At 50.5% G+C, this 25,604-nt stretch overlaps 1 protein-coding gene across 1 annotated transcript in view; it reads right to left on the bottom strand.

Annotated features, from left to right (window-relative positions):
• ATP13A2 (ATPase cation transporting 13A2) overlaps positions 1–25,604 on the bottom strand; it is a 71,507-nt gene that overhangs the window by 31,606 nt on the left and 14,297 nt on the right. The window contains exons 2-9 of the mRNA XM_074975638.1: positions 14,782–14,855; positions 12,103–12,270; positions 8,597–8,655; positions 6,893–7,004; positions 6,701–6,780; positions 3,728–3,805; positions 2,053–2,122; positions 780–914 (exon numbers count right to left, since the gene is read on the bottom strand). Coding sequence (XP_074831739.1) covers positions 780–914; positions 2,053–2,122; positions 3,728–3,805; positions 6,701–6,780; positions 6,893–7,004; positions 8,597–8,655; positions 12,103–12,270; positions 14,782–14,855 — 776 coding nt within the window. The remainder of the gene's footprint in view (positions 1–779; positions 915–2,052; positions 2,123–3,727; positions 3,806–6,700; positions 6,781–6,892; positions 7,005–8,596; positions 8,656–12,102; positions 12,271–14,781; positions 14,856–25,604) is intronic.

Here is a 25,604-nt window from a genome sequence, read left to right as displayed (position 1 = left end):
GTCCAGACGTCACGTGCTGGCAACTCCAGCCGAGATCTGGCTGTGCTCTATAATCTGCCTTGTTCTTCATCTCTCCTCTTCCCCTGCCCGCTCCCCCGCTTCTCCTTGGACACACTAAAGGTGCCAGCGTCTCCAGCATGGAGCAGAGCTGCACTCCACCCAGGAGACACGCCTGCGCTCCGAAGGCTGGAGCTGCAGGGATGGGCGCCAGAGGAGGCGCTATGCAAGTGCCCTTCTGCTATGGCAGAAAACAAGAATTGTCTGCAGGCTGCTCACTGCAGCTCCATCCCACCCCTCACCCCTGTCCTTCTTGGCTAGGGAAAGGTTATTAGAAAAATGCTTGCAGCTGCCCAAGGCACACAAAACCCAGGCTGCAGGGCACCAGCCTGCAGGAAGAATGGGGACAAATGGAAGGAAAAATTCTCCAGAGCTCTTAGTCCCATAGGAAATAAAGGAGGCCCCGAGACCCTGTTTTCAGCTACTGTGGTCAGGGACGCATGGCTGTCCCTGATCTATGCTCGCCAGAAGCTGGGAGTGGATGCCAGGCAATGGATGACTCAATGTTTGCCTGGTCTGTTTGTTCCCTATGAAGAGCTCGGCACTGGTCACTGTGGGAAGGAGGCTAGCCGGACCATTGGCGGGAGCCAGGATGGCTGTTGGGCTGTTCCACAGGTATAGACCTGGACTAACTCAGCAACCCCGGAGTCATCCCACAATGTGTGACAGGCAGAAGAGTGCAGCCACTCGCCTCTCCCCTCCTGGGGGGGCCTGACACTCACCTTTCTCGTCTCGTAGAGCGACAGCCCTATGGATATTGCAGAGATGAAGAATATGCAGGCAGCATAATAGTAGTACGTGTCACAGATCCACAAAATGATGCTAAAAACCTGGAAGATGTAGAAGGGATTCAACACCTGGAAAGACAGAAAAAGGTGGGTGGCATTTATGGCTCTGCTGGTCATGAAATCGGCATACAAAGAAACGCACAGGCTCAGCACACCGCGGCTTGTTGAAAGACAGAGAGTTGAGGGGCGTTATTGGGAATGCTGGGGACAGAGCACGTCACAGCCCCTGGCTCTCTGTCTACTGGCTAAGAGCACGAGCAACACTCTGCAACCTGCTGAAAGCACATGCCTGAGTAGGTGACGCTGCAGACACTGTTAACTGTAACCTTTGGTGGTCTAGCTTCCCTGCCTCTCACGTCTCACCCATGCTCATCAAGGCTGGCCAAGCTGCATCTGCTGGCATGGTCTTCTCCCTGATGCTCTGATCTTGAGAAGTTAATCCCACAACACCCCTTCAGAGTGCAGCAAGTGGCTTCCCCTGCCCTCCAGGAGAACAGCAAACACAACCTGGCAATGTGTTACAAACCAACAGGCAGCAGGAGGAGAGAGAAAACACCAAGCACTTCACCCAGTCCGCCCCAGCCCAGGCACTGACCAGAGAGACGAGGAGTGGCGGGGGTTTCTCAAAGGTCTTTTCTGAAAATTCTTGACATATCACTGTTGCAGAGCAGTGGCAGATGTTCAGAAGTTCTTCAGAGGGTGAAACATGAACTTCAGAACTTCTCTTGGTCTATTGGCTCTGGGAGGAACCACGGGCATGGGAGATCTTGCCACTCCTCCAGACTGGGCCATACTAACATGCCCAAAGCTGGGAAAACCAGACTATGGTGGAAGCACACTGGAAGAAGATCGTTTTAGAGCTGCACATAGAGGTCCCAGCTGACACCAGGACTCCACTGAGGACAAACACATACTAAGTCTGTAAACTCTCTGGGGGCAGGAACTCAACCTAGACATGACAGGCACAGGGAGCACATAGAAGCAGCAACTAGTCCAAGGTCATCCCATGGATCAGTGGCAGAAAGGGGAATCTGGTCCTGAGCTGTAGCCACTAGGTCCCTGTGTCCTAGCACACTTAGCACCTTCTTCCCCAACGAAGAATGGTCCCAGTGGGTCCCTCCAGACCTAGCTGACATGGAATCTTTCCCTGCCAAGTCCTTCCCTTCAGTGGAAGACAACAGCCAAACTGCACATTGTAGCTTTGTACCTCATCCAGCAAGAGCCTCAGGTAGGATTTCACCGGCACAATAATCAGGTTTGGCCCATAGATCTTTCTCCTGGGTAGGAAAAACAGAAGTCAGAAGTCTGAGGTGGAGACATGAAATGTCAAACCTTCCTGCTACAGAAACACATCGCCCAGACCTCAGCCACAGCTTGCAGTAGACCATTTAAAGCGGAGCAAAGGGTAGGCGGTCTGCCACCATTGTGGAAGCCTCTGTGCTATCTGGTGGGCACATAGCTTCCTTGAGCGACCTGCTGAGTTTTACTATAACCCCTGTCCCCTCCCCGTCCTGCTTCACCTCTCCTGTTGCTGGTGAAACTCACAAGTGCCTCTAAGTCATAAGTTCTTTGAGTGAGAGAAGAGAATTGGACATCTTTGACCAGCACAACAGGCCCTGAGCAGAGCCTGTAAATGCCATTACAGTGTATAGCGCCAGGGAATAAGTCAGGCAGCTGTTAAGATGGGTGCCAGTGGGGGCTGGGCAAAGGGGCATACAGAGAGGTCACTAGCCCTTGGCTTTCACGCTAAGAGTAGGTGGGATACCGCGATCACTACATAATAGCTCGGGGAATCTTACCACATCACCAAGTTATTGTATTTTATTTAAAAAACCCGATTCTGAAGTTTAACCAACATATTAGACGTATACAACTCCCCACCCCTCCACAGTCCCACCTCTCTATCTACAGCCAATCATCAAGGTATGTGCTCCACAGACATACATAGCCACAGCCCCTAGCTTTGCAACCATCATCCTTCCCATCCAGCTTCCGTCGGCGCTCGTAACATTTGGGGAGTGAGTGAGCCCTTTGGGGCAAGAAGTGTGGCTTTTGCACTGACCTCTCCAGCACCAGGGCCCTTTTGTAGTGGCAAAACAACTAAGGCTAAAGCTGCTAAGCAGGGCTGCCTCCTGTGCTTGCTTACATCTATGACAAAGCCCTGGCTGCCTTTAATGGTGCAGGATCAGGACCTATAAAAGGCAGCGGCCACTGAGCTGAAAGACCTGGAGCTGCCTCTCAGGACTGTGCCACCCGGGCCTCAAAACACTTTGTGCAGAGCCTGCTGCACCACGTGGCCGCCTCTTGCAAGTGCCATCAGACACCTGGAAGCTGATCCACACTGCAAGTGGCCACACCAGGCAGTGACCTCTTTCGGTCACGCAGGCTCAATGGGTCGTGGCTGGTTTGCTGCACACTGCTGATCCTGCAGGCGGTGGAGAGAGGAGGATGCCCCAGCCCGAGTGGTGTCTGGGGACCTCGTCCTGCTGGAGGTGAAATCTTTTGGATGAGGATCACGAACACTCGTCCCTGGGATGACCTGCCACAAACACGGGCCCTGGTGTGGCCACATTCTGAACTCCCTTTCGCCCCTTGCACTACACTGACACCCCCGTGGGCTTTCCGGGCAGCTCCACCAGCTTCCAAATTCACATGCTTCGCGTTGGACTCCGCAGAGGTGGAAGGAAACCACTCAGAACGCACAAGGCACCGACTGTTGGCCTGCAGGGATTCAAATCCTGCACTGAGCTGAGACAATGTTGCTCCCCATCCCCCACGTCAGCCAGAAACCAAGCTTATTACACATCCCAAACCAGCCTTGTCACCCTCTGAAACAGCCCCAGCTGCAGCCAGCTGCATTAGCAAAGCCACCACATACACACCTGGTGCTCTGCTCTTGTTGGCTGAGGCCTGACCGGGAGAGATGGAGGTCTGCACAGGTCCAGCCATCGTTTAAGACGCTGAAAAATACACGCCCCAAAAAGAAGACAAATCGTGAGCACATGTGGATAGAAGCAAAGGAGACCAGCACTCCTGGGTGCACAGCTGTTATCTCAAATATCCTTTTGCTTTTCTTCGAAAGGAAGAGCCCACCCTTTAAACCCATCCCTTTGTTTTATTAACCATGCAAGCACCACCGAGCAGATGCCACCACAAAGCAACCAGTTTGGCAGAGAGGGTTGGAACTGCTGGCTTCCTGCAGTGAGAGCCACACAAACCGGAGAGTCCAAAGGCGAGCAAGGAAAATGATGAAAAGATTTAGAAAACCTCACCACGGGGAAAGGTCAAAAAACACTGGGCCTGTCTAGCTCTGGGGAAAGAAGACTGGCAGGGCCCTGATGAGAGCCTTCAACTGTCACCAGGGTTGTTATAAAGAAGAGAGAGATCAGCAGTTCTTCACGTCCATGGACGTTAGGGCAAGAAGTAACGGGCTTCATTTGCAGCAGGGGATATTTGTCTTCGATATTAGGAAAAAAATTTAACTATAGGGATAGTGGAGGCAATGGAATTTCCATCTCTGTAGATTAGCCAACCATCTGTCTAAAGTCAGGGTAAGGAACCGTTTTTGGTTTGGGGGTCAGTGACCCACAGAAAAATCAGCCGAGGTCCACATGAGAAACATCTCACGGATGTGGCTGGGGTGGGGATGTGGGGTCTGGGCAGGTGATTGGATACAAGAGTGAACTGAGAATGAGAACATGGGGTCTGGGTGGGACAGAGTGTGTAGGAGGAGAACGGAGGGGTGAAGGGTCTGGATGGGAGGTAGGGTACAGGAGCAGGATGGGGATGCTGGGTCTGGGCAGGAGAGAGGGAGGGTGCAGGAAGGCTGTGGGGGTGAGGAATCTGGTTGGGAGGGAGAATGCAGAAGTAGGCTGGGGTTGGGGTCTGGAAGGGAGTGTGTGGGTGAACTCGTGGTCACTCGAGGTTCTTTGCAGCCCTTCACTTCCTTGTTATATACCTATGCAGCACACATACAGCTGTGCGTGCCAGCATGTTTTTATTGATGACACTAATACTCTGTCATTGTAAAAAAATGGACCAGAACCCAGCATTCACACAGAAATGCTGCTAACAGGTCTGCTTGGGTGCCCACCAAATCTGTCTAGCAAAATTAAATGGTTTAATTTTTCTCTTAAAATCATGGCAAGATAAAAAGGTTTTGTTTTGTTTTTTTAAAAGCCCCCCTCCCCTTATTGCCTGGCCTTGGCTCAGGATTTTCAGCACATCAGGAGAGATCACAAGAAGTCTCAAATCACAAGGTGAAAGGGTGAATACTGTATTGTCACAACAGCTCCGCAGGCACAACAGCCGCTGTACAAGGCACAAGACCTACCCATGTGAGCTTGGGAATAACGTATCCTTAAAAGTTCTGATAGGGGAAAAGTCAGAGCGTCTGCCAGGAGAAGGGAAGCTATGTGCTATTCTGCGCCAAAATCCAGAGCTCTCCCACCCTGGCCTCTGGAGTAACTCCACAGAGACTTATTTCAGAGTTCAACGGCTTCACAATGTCATGGTTTGGACTTCAAACAAGCCAAAGTACAGCTTAAATATTTTAAAAGCCAAATGGGACCCTTGGATCAGCTTGTCTGATGTCCTGCATCACTCAGGCCAGCAGAGACTCTTGAAGTCACGGTCCAGAGCAGAACCCAGCTTTGAGTGTAATTCACATGACCCAAAGGGAGTGGAGGGAGAAGCTGCAGATCAAGAAGAATGAGCCCTCCATATACTGACTCTCCATGCTCCAGCTGGGACCCTCAGCAGTTGAGATGGTAATTGGAACTCTACAGATTTGCAGGCTACTTCTGAGGCTGGACCAGGATGAGTTCGGCTCAGGACCTCCTATTACCCAAACACGTAGCAGTGCAGAGCTGCCTTCAAGAAGCCATTGCACAGTACTGGCTTCGGAAAGTACTTTCCTTCCACCTCTGCCTAGACACGGCACAGGCAGGCTTGGCTCATTCCTAGACCTGGCTTCACCTATGCGTTGGCGTAACCACTTTACACCTCAGAACAGGATCATGGATCCCACAGAAAGAGATGAAAAAATGTCACCGGTCTTTCTCCAGGGTGGTTACAAACCAGTGTCCTGGCGATTTCTTGCAGTCACTCGTCAAGGGGCACATCAGGCATATGTCGTCCTTCAACCATGGACTGAGATGCTATCCTGACAGGGGATTTTTTTCTACAATCTGGGTTTCAGCCTCTTAAGCTCCTTGGGAGACAAGGGCAGGTCGGTCTTCACTGCAGAGCTAACCTCGGCTTTTTACTCAGTGGTCGTCCTCACGTCTCTCCTGTCCACACAAACCGCTCACCAGAGTCTGGTGATACTTTAGCCCCAGGCCAGCTAGCCTGGCTCTGGGTGTGGGTTAGAAATCCAGGGCCACTTGCAAGGAGCTAAGTAGCACGTCCACCTGGCAGGGACAATGCTGGTCCCATCCCTGTCCCACCACTCCTCAGGGGCTCTCAGGGACAGGCCAGTTCTCCCGCAATTCACTGGGAAAGAATCGGAGGGAAACTCGCCTCACTAGAGCTACAAGTGCCATGAAGTTCCCAGCCACGCACACAGGCGAGTGTAACACATGTGAGGATGGGCAGGACTTTGCCATCTGGCTGCTCACATCCAATGTGGGTGCTCAGCCCCAGTGTGCTCGCCTGAGCTAACTTCAGCAGACAGACCTCGTGTGTTGCTTACAACACCAGCCCGATGGGCCTCCATCTCTGCTGGAGTCTCCAAGTGCTACTAACATGCCAATAACATTACTGAGGGTCACAGACAAGAGTGCAGAACATTCAAACAGCGACATGCCTGGAGCACTGGGGAGAGGCTCTGCCGGCCGAGAGGACGGCTGCCTTACCTGACCTTGCAGAACGCCTGTCGTCGTTCGATCCAGACATAGCGCGACCCTTCGAAGAGATAGTAGCGCATGACGTTCTTCTAAACACAGAGAGAAGCACGTGATGGGAAGTCTGCAGCTCAGCCCCTCTCGGAGCAGGTTCTGATGGCCCCAAGGGTGGGAACCAATGGGAAGCAGGAGAGAGGACGTTACCTCCTCCTTCCTGTGAAGCCGGATGGTGTCTCTGCTGTCGTCCTCGTCCAGCACTCCAATGGCGACACTGGTTCTCCCATCATTGGCTCTGGCCCCAGGATGATTCTCGAGGCTTCACAAGAAGAGCACGATGATAACATTTACAAAGCCCTGCTCTTGAATAAAGGCGCTGTCTCCAGGTGCTACTGAGAGCACAGAGCTGTAGATACCAGGGCTTTGGGAACCCTGCTGAACTCCAACAGTCTGGTAAATTGCAACTACACGCAACCCTGTTTTGCACTGCCTCTTCTGCCAACCGTGGCCGTGTCTACACGTGCCCCAAACTTCGAAATGGCCATGCAAATGGCCATTTCGAAGTTTACTAATGAAGCGCTGAAATGCATATTCAGCGCTTCATTAGCATGCGGGCGGCAGCGGCGCTTCGAAATTGATGCGTCTTGCCGCCGTGCGGCGCGTCCAGACGGGGCTCCTTTTCGAAAGGACGCCGCCTACTTCGAAGTCCCCTTATTCCCATGAGCTCATGGGAATAAAGGGGACTTCGAAGTAGGCGGGGCCCTTTTGAAAAGGAGCCCCGTCAGGATGCACCGCGCGGCGGCAAGGCGCGTCAATTTCGAAGCGCCGCTGCCGCCCGCATGCTAATGAAGCGCTGAATATGCATTTCAGCGCTTCATTAGTAAACTTCGAAATGGCCATTTGCATGGCCATTTCGAAGTTTGGGGCACGTGTAGACGTAGCCCATGTATACAGACACACCACACAATGCATGGGATGGGGAGATAATCTGACTCTGACTCCATTAAGAAAAAGACAGCAGAACAACTGCGATATGAAATCGAGATCTCCGTGAGTTATCTGTGGTCTTTCATGTTTCGCAGAGCCACTCCTGCACAGGTGAGAATTCATTAGATGTTGTACATTGCTCTGAGGACACAGCCCTCTATGCAAGCATAAAGTGTGGTTTCTTCTCTGAAAAATGCCTCTACAGAAATGGCAGCTTCTCATGCAGTCAGTCTGCACCGTGTACATATTATCATTTCTGCCTGCATTAGTACCTAGGAGCACATGCTAGTGCTTTTCACTCCTGCTAGCCCTGCAGGATCCATCCAATGTTATCTCACCCTGGTAATCGAGTGAGTAAACCGGCACTGTCAACTTCATCATTTTTCTGCCTGAAAGGGATTTTTAAACCTGTTACCCTTGTTATTTATGACACGCTGTTCTACCGGTATCTTTACTTTGTGTATTACCCACTTCTTTTGTGTCTTTGGGTCTTCCATACACCAATAAGCTGTATGAACGGGGACATGCAAATGGAACCACTTACAGCTGTGTGGTTTTTGTTCCATCTCACATGCTCAGAGTGTTGTTGTGTTTGGGGTCTGAACAAACCCACAGAACACCATTTGGGAAACGCTACTCTAAGTAGTAAGTCAATAGTGTATACCGTGACTCTGACTGAGTTTCAGAAGGATGGTGGGTTTGTTCAGACCCCAAACACAACAACACTCTGAGCACGTGAGATGGAACAAAAACCGCACGGCGTTAAGTGGTTCCGTTTTGCACATCTCCATTCACGTCAATTTCATTGTGTTTCTTTCCAGGGTGGAATACGTAGCACGCTCTTGAGTGATCATTCACTCTCTTGGCTCAAATGACAGCGGAAACCTTGGGCTGACTACTGCTGAAGAAGTGAATCCCACTTACCTGCCCTCACCGAGCTCTTCAGTTTGCACCTGGGTAACAAAGCACTGGCCGAACTGGTCCTGGAATACAGTTACAAAACAAGAAGGCAGGTGCAGGATTTTGCATGCTCGCTAGAGAACAGTAAGTCCAGGGCTCAAGTCCCTGCTCTGCCACAAAATCCCTGTATGACCCGGAGGGAGTCATCATCCAGTCTCTCTGTGCCTCAGTTCCTACCTGCACAACACTTTATGCTTATAGGGCTGTTGTGAGAATGCAGATGTTAGAGGTTGAGCTCCTGGAGCGGTGGGGGCCAGGCAGGCGCCTAAGAGAGAGCAGTTACCAAAGGACATTTGGCCTGATTGCCTGCTCTGTGCCTCATAATACCCCCATATGCCTGGAGAAGCAGAGCAGCATTTTCCTCAAAACATTTCACATTTGGGGCTTGTGAATGTTTAAGCTGCAGTAGCTGTGGAGAGGCGGGAGCTGAACCGATCCAGGGTGGTGATCCAGGAGCTCAATTCCGGACAAAGCTCAATTCACAGGTTGTTCTACATCTCCAACCTCACCTACAGGCGTGAACTTTGGGTACTGACACAAAGGATAATATTGAGTGTGCCAGGGATAGAAGTGGGGTTTCCCTGCAGGGTGGCTGGGCTTACTCTCCCAGACAGTGTGAGCTGCTCGGTTACTTGGGAGGGCCCCCAGGTAGAGCTGTTGCTCCTCCACATTGACAGGCACCAGCTAAGGTGATTTGGGCAACCCTATAAGGATGCCCCTGGTAGGCTTCCATTGGAACTCTACCAGGCACGTGCCACTGGGGGGAAAGCCCTGAGGCCAACCCATGACAGGCTGGAGGGATTCTCTCTCCTGATTGGCTGGAATACACCGGGGAATCTCCCAGGAGGTGCTGGAATCTGCTGTGGAGGAAAAGGAGGTCTTGTCCTCCCTATTCTCCATGCTGCCAATGCGACCCTCCCCAGGAAAAGTGGCACAACAGGAGGAGGAGGAAGAGAACCTAATAGAACCAACTTCAAGAAGGACCTCAAAGGACTGTACCAAAGGATAGCATTACACCTCCTGCAGTGGTTCTTAACCCTTACTGCAGCCTGCACCCCCTTGGCTCTCAAAATACGTTTTCACGCCCTTACCAAAAATAGAGATGGGGGGGCTATACACTTTTAAATGCATATTAAACATACGTAAAACAGTTTTATGTCATTACTCACCAGAAATAATAGTGCAGTAGGCATACAAAACCATGCAACTACTACCCAGAGATGCTGTGGAAGTAAACTGCAACCGACATGCTAACCATTAGCGGCTAGCGTATTCATACAGAGGTGTGATGAAACAAAGTCGTTGCACTTACGTGCCTGTGCTTAACTTGTGTTTTCGATGATTTACTTTCAAAGAAAGCCTGGCATGTCTCATGCCCCCAGAAAGGGCATCACACCACCCCCAGGGGGGTGCGTATACCCCAGGTTAAGAGCCACTGACCTACTGTCTTTTAGAGTGCAAACACTGAGGCACAGAGTGGGTAAGTGCCTGGCTCAAGGCAACACAGCAAGTCGGTAGTAGAATCAGGAATACATCCCAGGAATCTGGCTGCCAAGCTCCCTACTTTAACCATTAGACTGCAGTCTCCAAATAAGCAATCCCCTGCCCACCACAGTTCCCTCTTGTTTTTCCCATCCACGGGCAGAATGAATGTTGTCACATGCACCAAGGCATGTACAGATGTGCAGCACCAGTAGAGACACAGGCTGCCTGGCTGGGGGTGCTCTACTAATCAGCTGGGGGGGCACCTGAATCTCCCTGGGTGGCCACTCAAGTGCTCAGCTTCCAGGGAACAGTGCTGCCCACCTCACCTTTGTATAGCGACTTTCATAAAAGAGAAAGGCTACGTCTACACTTGCATTCCTCTTTCGAAATGTTCCCCTGAAACAAAACAGGAAGAAGGGTTCTTTCGAAGACGGGGTTTACTTTCGAAAGAGCCCCACCTATATTGCTTTCTTTCCGTCTTTCGAAAGAAGCTCTTCTGGAAACAGATCAGGCAAGTGAAGTGCACAGTATGTAAATCAGTGCCCTGTTTGCGCTTTCAATTTCCTTCACTTGCATTCCTCTTTTGAAAGAGGAATGCAACTGCAGATGTAGCAAAAGAGAAATGGCACAAAGTCCAAAGGGGAGGAAAAGGGCTCTCAGCTCTGCAGGGGACAGGAAGAAAAGAAAGAGGAAATATCTTTGATTTTAACAGTCACCTGCCCAGTGATTTAGGACAGCCTGGATTAACCCAGAAGCAAGCCTTTTCCTGTCTCAGTGTTCCAGCGCTGAAAGATTTCTCTCCAACCCCAGACTTTCACTCAGGTCTGAAGTGACCAATGTGTCTAAGCTGCAGCACAAAACTGGCAGGGCCAGAAGGCTTCTAAAACCATACATGAAGGAGCTCATCAAAGTCTGTGGCTACTCCTAACTTTCCACGCTATGGTAGCTCTGCTCCTAGGCTTTGCAGAGGCTCTGGTAACTGGCTGATACCATGTACCACAGAAACACCAGTTGCTCCCATTTTGCTCAGGAGCCTGCTGCAGTGCGGGCTGGATGAGAGCTTCTGCCCCGAAGAACCTGCAATCTAACCAGAAGATTTACCCAGTGCTACTTGGGTCTGTCACTCAATTAATTTGGTTTTTTTTTTTTTTTTTTGGAAAATAAAATGAAAATGTGAAAAATAAAATCAAATGAAAACATGAAAGGTGCATGTTTCATTGAAATCATGGCTCTGGGGTGGGGGTGGGGAGGAGGGGTTCAGTGTGCAGGCTGACCTCGGGAGAGAACGCTACCCCAGCCCTCTCTCACTGCAGCAGATTGGGACCAGGTGAGAAGCACCGCTCCACAGCCACAGCAGAGGGAGAGGATCATGTCCGTGGGCTGGGGCAGGTCCAAATTTGTCTGCCCCCTGCACTTCCCAGCCAGAGTGAGGAATGCAGCAAGCTGGGCACTGTTCCCTTGCTCCCTGATGAAGGGGAACATTTGTCAATGTTCCTACAGAAATCAGTGGGGGCAACCTTCAGCCCAAGGGAACTAGAGGGGTGGGAGGCTTAAGGCTGGGGAAACAAGGGGGTGCTCCCAGCCAGCCCCTTTCACCTGCTGTTGATTCTGTCACTTTTCTGGAAAGTTTCACAAGAAGCTAATCCCATTCCAGGTACATCCCATTTTCCTGGCACAACTTATTTTGCTTTATATTATGATATGAAGAAGCTGTACACTGAATTTGGTAGCCCTGGCTCTCACCGTTTAGGAGCTCTTGAACAGACAGACAATCTCTCTCAAATACATAGTAGATTAGCCAAGGCAGAGGCGGGGAAGAAGGGAGTACCACAACAAATTACAGATGGGAAACTGAGGCACAACGATGCCGAAGTGAATTGCCCATGGTGACACAAGAAGTCTGTGGCAGAGCCAGGAACTGAGTCCAGCCCTCTTGACACCCAGTCCAGCGTCTTCACGACCACACCCTCCCTACGTTTACTCACTGTGATTACGATCCAGTCGGCTTGCCGCAGAGGACACGGCCTGCCCTTTGCTCGGACTTCCAGGCTTGGTTTCCAGCGAAAGATGATCAGCAGGATCCCTGCCGTCAGCACGGTGACCATGTAGCAAAGGGCTATCCGCCATGTTCTGCTTTGGTAACCGCTCACCTCCTGGGAGGATGGCATAGGCAGGAGAGTTGAGAGCTCAATCCAGACCAATTCACCGTCAGCACAACAGAGGCAGCTGCAGCACCATGTAGCACCTGATGTTTGACTCCACCGGGGCAAGTGTGTTTGATTCAAACATTCCACTGGGCTCCAAGAATCATCCTAATAGTCCTGGGGAAATTCTGCAGTTATTGCATTTGGAGCCATCGTAAAATTGCAGAATGCCCCCAGGACTGATCTAAAGAAGCTGCTAATGGATCTCCCACCCCTTGCCAAGCACACAAAATATCCTCCTTTGAAATAGGTAACCGAGCCGCAAATCTTGTTGCTTACAAGTCTCGAGGGGAAAAAATTTACATCTGCTGTCCTCTCAGTTCTACCCATTCACCGTGTGACAGGGGGTTTGCACAGGTTCCAGAGCCAGCAGGACTATTCTGATCCTCTAGCCTGACCTTCAGTGCAAGCCAGGCCAGAGAACATCACTCAGCAATTCCTGCATCAGCCCCACAGACAGCTGATCTAGAGCAGATCTTTCCGCAAGACACTTTTCATTTAAAGACTCCATGTGCTGGACCTCCTCCTCTTCGATCTTTCTTCCTAGCGTTTGCTCCAACTACCCAGCTACAGGAGAGAGGCCCGTTGCTCTAGAGATCACAGGCTAGAAACAAGTGAGACTAAGGCAGTGGACTTTACAAGGAAAATATATTAATTACTACATTCCCCATAACATGTTCTATGGGGTCACGGTAGACCACAAGCTAAATATGCATCACTGTTGTGAGAAAAGCCATGATTCTGGGATGCATGAGCAGACATGACAAGTCATTCTTCTGCCCTATTCTGCACTGATTAGGCCCAATTGGTGTATTCTGTCTAGTTCGTGGCACCATATTTCAAGAAAGATGTGGAGAAACTGGAGAAGGTCCAGAGAAGAGCGATAAGAATGATGAAGGCTCTAGAGAACATGAGCGATGAGGGAAGACTGAAAGAACCTGGCTTGTTTAGTTCAGAAAAAAGAAGACTTAGAGGGGACAAGATAGCAGTTTTCAAGTACTTAAGAGAGGGTTACAAGGAGGAGGGAGAAAAATTGTTCTCTTTGGCCTCTGAGAATAAGACAAAGAGCAATGGGCTTAAATTGCAGCAAAAGAGGTTTAGGTTGGACATTAGGAAAAGCTCCTAACTGTCAGGGTGGTTCAACACTGGAATAAATTGTCTAGGGAGGTTGTGGAATCTCCATCACAGAAGATATTTAAGAGCAGGTTAGATAAACATCTATCAGGAATGGGAGAGACTCTGCACAGTGCTTGGTCCTGCCATGCGGGCAGGGGATTGGACTCGATGACCTCTCAAGGTCCCTTCCAGTTCTAGTGTTCTGTGATTCTATATAGGAGCTCAGCCAAGTACCAGGACCTTGCTGTGCTCAGCACTACACAAACACAGAGCACACCCCCGGGCCCTGCCCCAAAGGGCTGACAGTTTAAGACAAGAGACAACCGACCAAATGACAGGGGAGTGAAAGAAAACATGGAGATGGTACCTGGAGGCTGACTGGCTGGTGGCTCTGAACACCAGCTGCCTAATGGAAGAGTTGTGTGCAGGCATCATGGCAAAGGAGAGCTTTATAGGTGGGCTGGGAGGAGAGCAAGGAGGTAACTTTGCAGATGCGCCCGGGGCGCTGCAGCCTATCACAAGAGGCAGCTGGGAAGAAACCACAAAGATAACGATTTAAAAATTCCACAAGCAATCAACGGAGGCTGGCCCCTGTGCTGGGGTGAGCCCACTCCATTGCTAGTGGGCTGTTTTACTTAAAAAACAGCCTCATCACCACCATTACAAAGAAATGCGAAAGCCCCGAGTCATTAAACCTCCTGGCACTGGTGGATGCAGAACAGGGCGATGCAGAGCAAAGCTGCTGGGTAGTGAGGATAAAGAAGACATCCCAGGACCAAGTTCTGGAAAGTGCTGGCCAGCCTGAGCAACCACTGAGGAGAAGGGGCCCTGGCATTGACTGTAACAGGTATGAGATGAGGCCTAACGTCCACTCGGCTAATAGGCTGTTCAAGTGTTGCTGGTGGGACCCAAGACACCGGTGGAGGGTGGCTGATCTTGTGCCTCTCCTGCACCTTTCCGCACGATGTTAGGTAAATCTTGTTGATTGGGTTGACAATGCGGCACAGGCAGAGCGGCCCAAGACGGAGGCAGCATCAAGAACCAAAAAAAGCCAGTCTGAGGTCTCCTTTCTTAATGCCGATCTCAACAGCTCACAGTCTTGTAATGAGCCACTTGCATGGCACAAGGCGGCTGAAAATATCAACTCCTCTGTGCCTGAAACCAGCTCACCTCTGACAGCTTCACACCCAGCTCAAGAAAGAGCCCTACAGCGAACCATCATAGATGGCCATTCTCTTGCAAATAGCCCCTCACCGTTTTGACCTTGTGGTAACCACTGACACATTTTTATGATCTATTCAGAAAATTTCCTTGCATTTCCCGGCCTCAAATCCTCGTACTTACCATGCAGGATTTACCAGGGCCCTGCTGAAGTGTCCCGTAGACAGGTGTCTGGTTTCCCAGCAGCTTGCTGCTATCTGCGAATGCAAACAGGGGAACACCATATTATTTGCTGGGTTGATTGTATTTACCTGTTTTCCAGAATTGGACAGCACTCCAGCACAATGAGTGTATGGCAGACCCTGGCAGCTGCATTTATGATCCTGCTAATAGCGGCTTAGAGCAGCGATTCTTAGCCTGAGCCTCAGAGCCAGCTAGATGAGGGGTCGGGGGAAGCACGCAGGTCTGGCTGAGGAGAAGGGTGACCACAGGAGGGCTCCCCATGGTAGCTGGGAACAGGTGAGGCAGCCAGTTGACACATACAGCCATGGCAAATAGAGTCCATGAATGGGTAGAGCTGGTGGCTTTAGAATCACAGAATCACAGGGATGGAAGACTTCAGAAGGTCATCAGATCCAACCTCCACTCAAAGCAGAAACAATCCCAGATAAGTCATTCCAGTCAGGGCTTGTCAAGTCTTTGAAGACTTTTTGCTTTTTAGGGGTCTGTATACACAGCAGCAGGTGAAGGGACCGTAGCACCTGTTGATCTAATGATCAGGTGTATCCACAGCAGTGAAGCTGTAACAGCACAGGCTGTACAAGCTCTCCTGGGACCTTGAGTATGTACTCGGAAGGCCAGGCTGTGCTGAAATTGGCACTGGTGCCACCTGACTGCTGCAGACGCTCCGTTAGCCACACGGTACTATTTCTGCAACCTGACTGGACGAACACAGTTACACCACCACTGCACATATCAACAAACACGTAACAAGCAAAGAACAAGTAAGAAACTCCATCAGACGAATCACTGATCTTCTTTTAAAAAGGGAAATTAATACAAACTTACAAAAAACAACCAACCCAAACAGCCCACCCCAAAAAGAAAAAAAAAATCTACTCCAAGCAGAGTTCTGACCCTGAAAAGGGAGACTGCCAGACATGATCGAGCCCAGCACTTTGCAAAATTTCTACAGCAGGGGCTAAGACAGGCATGAGCAAACATTTTACACCAGGCCCCTCTTTTCATCCCTGCAATTAGCAGGGCCTTCCCAATTCAGATATAACCCAAACCGAGGGGAATTTCTGTTATGTTCATAAAACAAAAGAAAACAAAAATCACCCAACCTTTTTGGCACATTTAAGAAAATACATAGAACATAAAACTGAGAAGTCCTGTGGCACCTCATCGACTTAACAGATTTATGGGTGCACCTGACAAAGCGGGTCTTTGCCCACGAAAACTTACGTTCCCATAAATCTGTTAGCCTGTAAGGTGCCACAGGACTTCTCGTTGTTTCTGCAGATACAGACTAACACAGTGACTCCTCTGATACACGTAGAATGTAAAAATTTCTCCTGTTGCTGAGACCAGGCCTTATGCAGCAGCTGTATCAGAGCTGGTGCAGGCAAGCAAAGCTGCTACATGTCCCAGTGCAGATTACCTTGGCTTGAAACAGGAATAAATTGCACAGGGGCTGCTCGGACTCTAGCAGGGGTTTGCATTGGTGCAGATATAGTGGAGGCTGGCTGCTGCTGGCCACAGCCTAGGCAAATGCCCAGGGTTAACAGGGCTTGCTTTAAGCGTGGGCTTGGGGTAGCCCAGATCTCAGGGAGGCAGCAGAGCAGACGAGAGGGGCCTGACCTAGGATATGGACAAAGGGCTGAGGAGGGGCAGACAGCCAGCAGCCCCAGGTAGCTGGTGTGGCGGCAGCCAGGGCTCGATATCAGACAGAGGCTGGGTTTGGTGTCTCCGCCTTCTGCAGAGTCGAGCGCAGGAACCTGACCCATCTGCAGACCCGGGAGCAACACTCTCCCCAGTGGTGCTGTCTGCTGTGACCTGTTCTCCACTGGGCACACGGATGGCTTTCAAACCCACCTCCCCAACCCCGGGTCACTGCAAGGAGCAGGTCCGCAGAGTGCCCCTTCCCTTTAGACATACCCGCCAGCAGTTTGCTCATGGCGGTCACCCACACCCAAACAGCACGGCAGCTGGGACGGGAGCAGAGGCAGAGCGTGTTCTGTGTGATCTTTGAAGGGGGAACCGTCTCCTAGATAGGCCCCACATTCGTACCGTGTGCACGTCCCTTCTCTTTGCATCAACAGCAACCGAGCACTGTCAGAGCCCCAGGGCAGGCTGACCCTTTTGGAGGGGGACTGGCCCCCTCGCTGGCTGGGCATTAAGAGCACGTGGAGAGGCCCCGAGGCAGCAGCCTTGAACTGGAGTTTCCTGTTGAGCTACACAGCCTGGCCCTGGGGAAGGCACTTTCCCCTTTCGCACACAGGCTAGACTAGTGCAGCTGGAAGACAGAATGAAAGCAGGAGACTCAATGTCGCTCTGCAGGGTGAGGCTGACGAGTGGGGGGCCGGCTCAGGAAATGGCAGGTGGGGAAGGCGAAGAAATGCCCTCGAGCTATCACGGGTGCAGGTTCATCTGCTACACTGCACCGGGGTCTCCAGCCCATTAAAAGACTGACTCAGGTCTGCCAGGCTAATGTGACCGAAAAGGACCTGACGGGCCACATTCCGACAGCTGGAGGTGCCCCTGGCTCTGAGCCGTCCCGCCCAGTCCAGTGAACTGTTTGAGGAGGATGGAGCTGTTCAGTGTGAGGAAGACTAACAAAATAATTAGGTGATGAGCTTCCGTGGGACAGACCCACGTTTTCAGACCATCACCAGACCAGAACAGACTCAATATTTAAGGCACAGAGAACCAAAAAGAGTAATCAAGGAGGACAAATCAGAAAAATTGTAATCAAGGTGGGCAAATCAGAAGAGAAGAGGGGTGGTAGGAGCAGGGAGGAAGTCAAGAGTCAGATAAAACAAAGCATGTAAAAGAGTCCATATAACGACCCAGGTAATTGGCAGCCTGGTTCAAACCATGTGTTAAGAAGTGGGTCTGTCCCATGAAAGCTCACCACCTAATAAATTATTTTGTTAGTCTTTAAAGTGCTACTGGACTGCTTTTTTGCTTCCGTAGTACATAGACTAACACAGCTATTTCTCTGTTACTTTTCAGTATGAGGAAAGATATCAGTAACTGGCCCTAAGAGCACACCTACCACTCAGCTGTGGGCCAGACTCCCAGCTCAGGCAGACAGACCCATGCTAGATTAGGATTAGGGTTTAAAATAGCAACCCCCAGATAACAATTTAGCAACTTGCAGATGACTGGGGGACCCCAGCAGCGTTCCCTCTAAGCGTTAGCCAGGTAGCTAAGTCCAGTGCTCAGCTTTGGCTACAGACAGGGGTTGTCCAGGGCGAGGGTGTGCCGTGGGTCTCTGAAGTGGAATGCGCTCCCAAATAGGTCCCATGGTTCTACGGCATGCGGTCCTCCCCCTTCTCCTGGCCCGAACAATGAAAGAGTGTGTCAGCCAACTGTAAACAAGCCACCCCCCCGACTGGGCCAGTGTGAGACAAAGTCTGCTCTCAGGGACCTTACAGCTAATTAAAACCCACATGGGCAGCTGAGAGGACTGATGCCAGGCCTTTCAGCAAAGCTCGGCTCTCACTCCAGCCCCTCAAGAAGTGACCGGATTTTCTAAAGCAGGAGTGGGGAACCCCCAGCCTGCGCTTGCCTGGATCTGGACCCTGAAGCTTGGGTCTCCTCTCCATAGCACCCGAGCTGTGGCGGGGTGCAGGGTTTGGAGCCCAGAGCCTCGCGGGCTGAATCAGGCAAGCCAGGGCTGGATCCAGGGGGCAGAAAGCATCTCCAGGCTCTGCAGCTGCTCACGGCTGTTCCCCCAGCCAAGGCAAGGGAGAGGGAGCAGCCACAGCCGCAGCCTTGGCTGAACTGTCTGGAGGCTTCATGCCACTTCTCTGATTGGCTGGAATTCTGGCCAATTGGAGCAGCGGAGGGCAGAACCATGTCCAGAGGTGAGCAGGTAAGTGCACCTGTCACCCAGACCCCATGGCCCTACTCTGCTCCTGTGCCCCCTCCCATCCAGACCCCCACTTCCACCACCTTCCCGCACCCTCCCATCCAGCCTCGCCACCTACACCCTGCCCCTCCCGCTCAGATCCCAGACCCCAAACCCTCCTGCACCCTTCCACTCACCTGGACCTACGTCCCAGCCTGCTCCTGCACCCGCCTCCACCCAGACTCATAACCCTCTCCTCCCATCCAGATCACCCACCCCAGCCTGCTCCTGCATCCCACCCTGGCCCAGATCACTCACCCCAGCTCACTCCCACACCCTTTCTCCCACCCAGACCCCAAAGCCCTGGCCCCACAGCAGTCGGGGACCACATCTGATTTATCTACGGGTCAGTGGCCCCCAACCCGGAAAAGGTTCCTCACCCCTGTTCTGAAGAGCCCCTGGTGCTGGCTGCAGTTTAGATGCTGGGCATGCCTGAAGATCCAGTCCCAGCTGTGGGTATTGAGCATCTGGAATCCTGGCCCTGCAGCAAGTTGATCGCCTACTCGACTGACATGACGTGGTTTTGTTTAGTCTGCATTCCTGTTTGACTACAACCATTTCCCAATGGGCTGTGTCACAGGTTCACTCGGCATAAGAGATCTGGCCCATCTCCCTGCCAAAGTGGGGCTACTCCTTACAACGTGGGGAAACTGCATCAAGCCTGAGCAACTGTTTCATCAAACCTCCTAGCTAGGACCCCAGAAAGTCTGGGAAAGCCTGGAAAAGAGCGAAGAAACCGCAGTGTATGCTCCAGATTGGTTAGCTGTCAACCCAAGGCCACGCAGCAAGTAAATCTGCCAAGATACACTGTTGGCAGGTCAGCTATGCACAAAGTTTGGGATACCGCAAAACTGAAGCCATCTGTCTTGGATAGTTTAGACACAATGAAGCCTGCATCGTGGTAGGGGTCAGGCTCGATACACCTGGGGGTTCCTTCGTTTCCTGCAGTTCTATGATTCTAATCTAAAAACCTGAGGTCAACAGACAACACTTTGCCATGATTTAAAAGCAGGGGGAGAGAGAAAGGGGTTGTTTTTCAACACAAGCTTTCCCTCGCTACCTTTTCAACCTGAATATTGCAGCTAATTCCCATGAAATTGCAAAGGAAATTGACAAGATAAGAATCTTCCAAAAGAAAGTGGAAGTGATTCATTTGCTTTCTGGTGTTGGCAACATAGGCAGCTTCATTTCAATAACTGACCAAGGGTCTTTAGTCCTTTTGTTTCCAGGGAACCGAGAGCTCGCAAAAGTCCACAGCCGGATTATTCTCCTACAGCTGCATCACTGTGTGCCAACCCACTGGTATCTTCTAAACTTGCACATGTGCATTTCCCCTCTCCACCCAGCTTCCTTCCAATAAGCCCACCATGGAGAGGACTTCTTTGTTGCTTACCTGCTTCAGAGTAGGTGGCGATTCCCCCCTGTTTTGCAGGACAATGCATTTCCTGTTCTCTTGCAGCTAAATCACTCCCTGCCTGCCATGGACACATTTGCGGCAGGACAGGTAATGGCTGGGCATGGGGTGGGGGGAAGGGGAGGGTAATAACATGCTTTGCCACAGAAGCCTGCTCTTCTAGTTTGAAACAAAGCAGCCACACCTACTACCTAAAGCGGGTGAGGAATTCCCACCCCTTCCATGTCAATGCTTTTTTTCCCTACCTTTGTAAGGCATTTGTGTGTTCACAGAGCCAGGCACGTGACCGTGGATAATCACCTAACAATAAGAACTTCTCTGTGAGCCACAGCAAGCGGAGAACAGAACGGAAGACGGCGTAATGGCAAGGGACCGAGACCCTGCCTACTTACAGCCTGGGAAGGGAGAGAGGGCAGGAGGCACAGGGCTCTTGAGTCTCAAAGGTGAGATGCCATCATGGAAGCTGTGAAGCCCCCCATCCAGGCTGCAGTCACCTGGGTGTGTGCAGAAGGTCGTGGAGCACCAGTTTCCCCCCCGGGCACTGACTTCAGGAGAGAAATCTGACCCTTCCGTTATGTTTTCACTCTCCTAATCAGAGATTGAGCCCACCTCCCTGCCCCAGTGGGACTATTCCTTGCAACACAGGGAAAGTACGTCAGGGTACTAACTGCTCGAAGCCACTGCTGCCAGCCTCTGAAGCACTGCCCTGCAGGGAGGGTGCATCTAACTTCCAGCACTGCAGAGCAGGAAGCGAAGACGCTCCATGTGCTGACAGGACAGAGCTCTCCCAATAGTGCTGTGTGCACTAGTGCAAGGCATGTCGTTCGGGGGCACAATACTCACCCCTCGGCGCGACAGGCGTATTGTGGATGGCGATAGTGTAGACACGGACCAGCGCCCACCCAGACTTGGTCCCAGCTGCAGCAGCAGCCTCTTCTAGGGAAGCGTGAAATCACCAGGCAGTGAGTGCAAACCCTGGGGGCCAGCTCCTTCCAGTGCTTCCGGGTTTAGTGCCATCCCCTGGGAATTTGTCCTACTGACTCACCTTTGCAGTGTACACAAAGCGGGGCCACAGCTTGGGCAAGCGACCGTGAACACACAACACTTGCGTGGCATATGATCCAGCCCTCCCTAGCAGTGACCCAAACAGCTGATAACAGCTTACTTCTGCTACCTGCTTGTTAATGCATTTAGCTCCGCCGCAGAGGTCTATGCATCGCTTCTGCCCGTGCCAGAACCAGCTCCATCTCAGGCAACCGGCTGTGCAGGAAGAAGAGACTTATGACTGCATAACCCTCCCCTCTCCCCCCTGCGTGTGTCACAAGGAAGGGTCACTCCTGCATACCAGTCCAAGAGGGAAGCAGATACAGGTTCACAGCCTCTCAAGCTACCACAGCCAGGTTCAGATTCTTCTGCTCAAAGTAGCAAGGACTAAATGTACACAGAGGGAGGGAAAGCTTAGCTCAGGGGGCTGCAACCTGCAGCTCCAGAGCCACATGCTACACTTTAAGAACTTCTTTGTGGCTCGCAATGCTATCATTGCAAAGTAGTAAATAAAAACAGAAACCCCCTCCTGATTAGTTTCGATATTTCGGTGAATGCCTAAATACCCAACAACGAACAACTCGTATCTCAATAGCAAACGACATGTGATCTCAAAACGTTGGGTCGCTCCTCCTCTAATATGTGCAGTGCATTTTGGGATCTGATCCTGTATCTGGTTTGATTGTGTTGCTAATAATGTCTTATTCATATGCATTGTGGCTTTTGCACTATTGAGTTTTTTTTTACCGAATTTGGAAAAAAAAATGGCTCTTTGTGCTCTTTTGGTTGTCGACCCCTGGCTTAGCTGCAAAAGGGCACAAATGCCTTGGGAGGGGCTGTCTAAGGGGTTCCTAGTTTTAAAGGTTAGAGGAGATCATAGTGCTCATCTGCTCTGTATAGCCCAGGCCAGACAATGCCACCCAAAAGTTTCCTGCATCACATCCAATAACCTGTGGTCAAATGACAACAGAGCCCCAGCTCTACCCCACAGAGCGCTGAGAGACCAAATCTTTTCAAGACTGCCAGGATTTGTATGGGAATGGAGGCTGCATGGGACCCAAAACAGATTTCATAAATGGGGAAATTCAAGCACAGCGAGGGACGTAACTGCCAGCTGGGAACAGAATCCAGAGCTCCCCACTCCCAGCGCCATGCTCTAAACACAGGCTTTATAGACTCAGAATCCTAGGGCAGGAAGGGGCCTCAGGAGGTCATCGAGTCCAACCCCCTGCTCAAAGCAGGACCAACCCCAACTAAATCATCCCAGCCAGGACTTGGTCAAGCTGCGACTTAAAAAACCTCCAGGGATGGAGATTCCACCACCTCTCTCGGCAACACATTCCAGTGCTTCACCACCCTCCTGTGGAAATAGTTTTTCCTAATATCCAACCTGCACCTCCCACTCTGTAACTTCAGACTATTGCTCCTTGTTCTGTCATCCGCCCCTACTGAGAACAGACTATATCCAGTCTCTTTGTAACCCACCTACAGGAAGTTGAAGGCTGCTATCAAATCCCCCCCTCACTCTTCTCTGCTGTAGACTAAATAAGCCCAAATCCCTCAGCCTCGCCGCCTCTGACTGCCAGGGCACCCGGCCCAGGGCCACCAGCAGCTCTGCTCTCCGCTTGCAGGGCTTTCTGCCAGACCTGCTGAGACCTGATGTTGCTGAACCAGAGAATCCGGGATAAAAGACATTCAACCTTTTGAGATATTTTAAAAACTCAGCTGGAGATTTAAAGTTCTGCATCTTTATTTATTTTATCAATGCAGATATTGCAAGTAGGACTATTAGTGACTTTAAAAAGTATCACGGGCACTTGGACTGTACATAGAGGGCAAAAGGTTCAATTTCAGCACTCCGCCTGGGAAAGGTTCCTAACTCCTGCCCTGGCCCCAAGCCTAACCCAGAGGGTTTGACTGTGGAATGTGATGAGTTCTGTGCTCCTCCCAGCTTCCACCCTGGGGGCAGGGAGTTTGTTTATAGACAGAGGCAGGGTGATTACGATAACAAAAGGATTGTCAAGGATCATTACACAATCCTGAAAGCAGTGCCAGGCACTCCGGTTAGAAGAACACAAATGATCTGGGAAAAGGAGTGAACAGTGAGCGGCAAAAAATTGCCACTGAGATAGAATATTAAGTGAAGGCCAAAGCTGACTGCAAAGCGCTACAAAGGGCTCTCCCAAAATTGGGTGTCTGGCATATAGAATGCCTGCTGAAATTCAACGTTGGAAAATGCAAAGTAATCCGCATGGCAACACAGAATCCCAAAGATACATACAAAATGGTGGGGTCTAAATTAGCTGTTGTCACTCAGGAAAGATCTTGGAGTTGTTCTGGATAATTCTCTGAAAACACTCATGCACCTGATGAAGCAGGTATTTGCCCATGAAAGCTTATGCTCCAAAAGATCTGTTAGTCTATAAGGTGCCACAGGACTTCTTGTTGTTTTTGAAGATACAGACTAACTCCGCTACTTCTCTGAAAACATTCACTCAATCTGCAGAATAATCAAAAGATAACAAGGTATTGGTAATCATTAGGAAAAGGAGAGATAAAAAGCCAGTAAATATCATAATGTCAGTGCATCCACACCTTGAATACTGCGATATACTTCCAAAATGTATTGGAACTGGAAAAGGCACAGAGTAGGGCAACAGATCTGATGAGGGGTGTGGAAGAGCTTTGGCATGAGGAGAGGTTAAAAAGATGGGGACTTTTCTGCTTAGAAAAGAGATGACTGGAGGAGGGGATATAATAGAGGTCTGTAAACTAAGGCGTGATGTGGAAAAATGAATAATGAAGTGTTGTTTATTCCTCCACATAACACAAGCACTAGGTGTGACTCAATGAAATCAATTGTCAGTAGATTTTAAAACAAACAGAAAAGGATCTAGGTGTCACAGTGGACCACGAGCTATATATGAGTCACCAGTGTGAGGCTGTTGCCATAAAAGCAAACATAATTCTGGGACGCATTAACAGGAGTGTTGTGGGCAAGACACAAGAAGTCATTCTGTTGTTCTACTCAGCGCTCTTTAGGCCTCATTTGAAGTACTGTATCCAGTTCTGGGCACCACATTTCAAGAAAGATGTGGAGAAATTGAAGAAGGTCCAGAGAAGAGTGACAACAACGATTAAAGGTCTAGAGAACATGAGCTATGAGGGAAGACTGAAAGAACTGGGCTTGTTTAGTTTAAAAAATAAGAAGACCGAGAGGGGACATGATAGCTGTTTTCCAGTACCTAAAAGAGAGTTACAAGGAGGGAGAAAAATTGTTCTCCTGGGCCTCTGAGGACAGGACAAGGAGCAGCGGGTTTAAATTGTAGCAAGGGAGATTTAGGTTGGACATTAGGAAAAACTTCCTAACTGTCAGGGTGGTTAAAAACTAGAATAAATTGTCTGGGGTAGAATATCCATCACTGGAGATATTTAAGAGCAGGTTAGACAGACATCTGTCAAGGATGGTAGACGGTGCTTGGTCCTGCCGTGAGGGCAGGAGACTGGACTCAATGACATCTTGAGGTCCCTTCCAGTTCTGGTGTTCTATGATTCTATTTCTTCACAGTCAACCTGTGGAACTCTTAGCCAGGAGATGTTGTGAAGGCCAAGACTACAACAGGGTTAAAAACAGAATGTCAGGATGGACAGGTCCCTCAAAGGCTATTAGCCATGGTGGGCAAGGGTGCACCACCATGTTCTGTGTGCTTCTGACCTCTGTTTGCCAGAAGCTGGGAATGGGTGATGGGATGACTCACTCAATGATTGTCTGTTGTGATCATTCCCTCTGAAACATCTGGCATTGGCTGCTTGTGGAAGACAGGACACTTGGCTGGACAGACCATTGGTCTGACCCTGTCTGGCCATTCTGATGTTCCTTATATAGAACCCAGATATATTTGCCCCAGCTGTAACCCACTGCACCTCCCTCCTACCCCATGGCAGAGATACTGATGGGGTTTCCCTCTCTGCAGAGCTAGTAACAACATAGGAATATGTTACAATCTGAAACTGCGACCTTGCCTGCTTGGTGCTCTTTGCTTAGCAGGAATTCCTTGGGGCAGCACCAGTACCTGTGATTGTGCCTAGATTTTCAAAGATCCCAAGGGGCATAATTTGTCTCCATGAGTTGTTGGAGAAGATGAGGAGAGCAAGGGACAGGTGGGAGACATGGCATGCATCCATCGGCTGCTTTTAAAAGAGAGAATTTAAAGAGCTGGGTTTGCTTATCACCAGCCTTCATGGGTTGGAGACCAAACAAAATGCAGTGTTGTTGGATGGCTGAAGCACCATCTGCATCCCAGTACAAAGCGAACAGAGGGTGTTGACAGCACAAGAGTAACAGGGATGAATCAAGTGTGAATTTCAGCTGGAGGGCATGCAGCCATCCCCGGTTGGGGTGTTAATGGA

This window comes from Carettochelys insculpta, chromosome 23 (assembly GCF_033958435.1).
Source record: "Carettochelys insculpta isolate YL-2023 chromosome 23, ASM3395843v1, whole genome shotgun sequence".
Lineage (NCBI taxonomy): Eukaryota > Metazoa > Chordata > Testudines > Carettochelyidae > Carettochelys > Carettochelys insculpta.
This window is presented reverse-complemented; position numbering and strand designations above follow the sequence as displayed.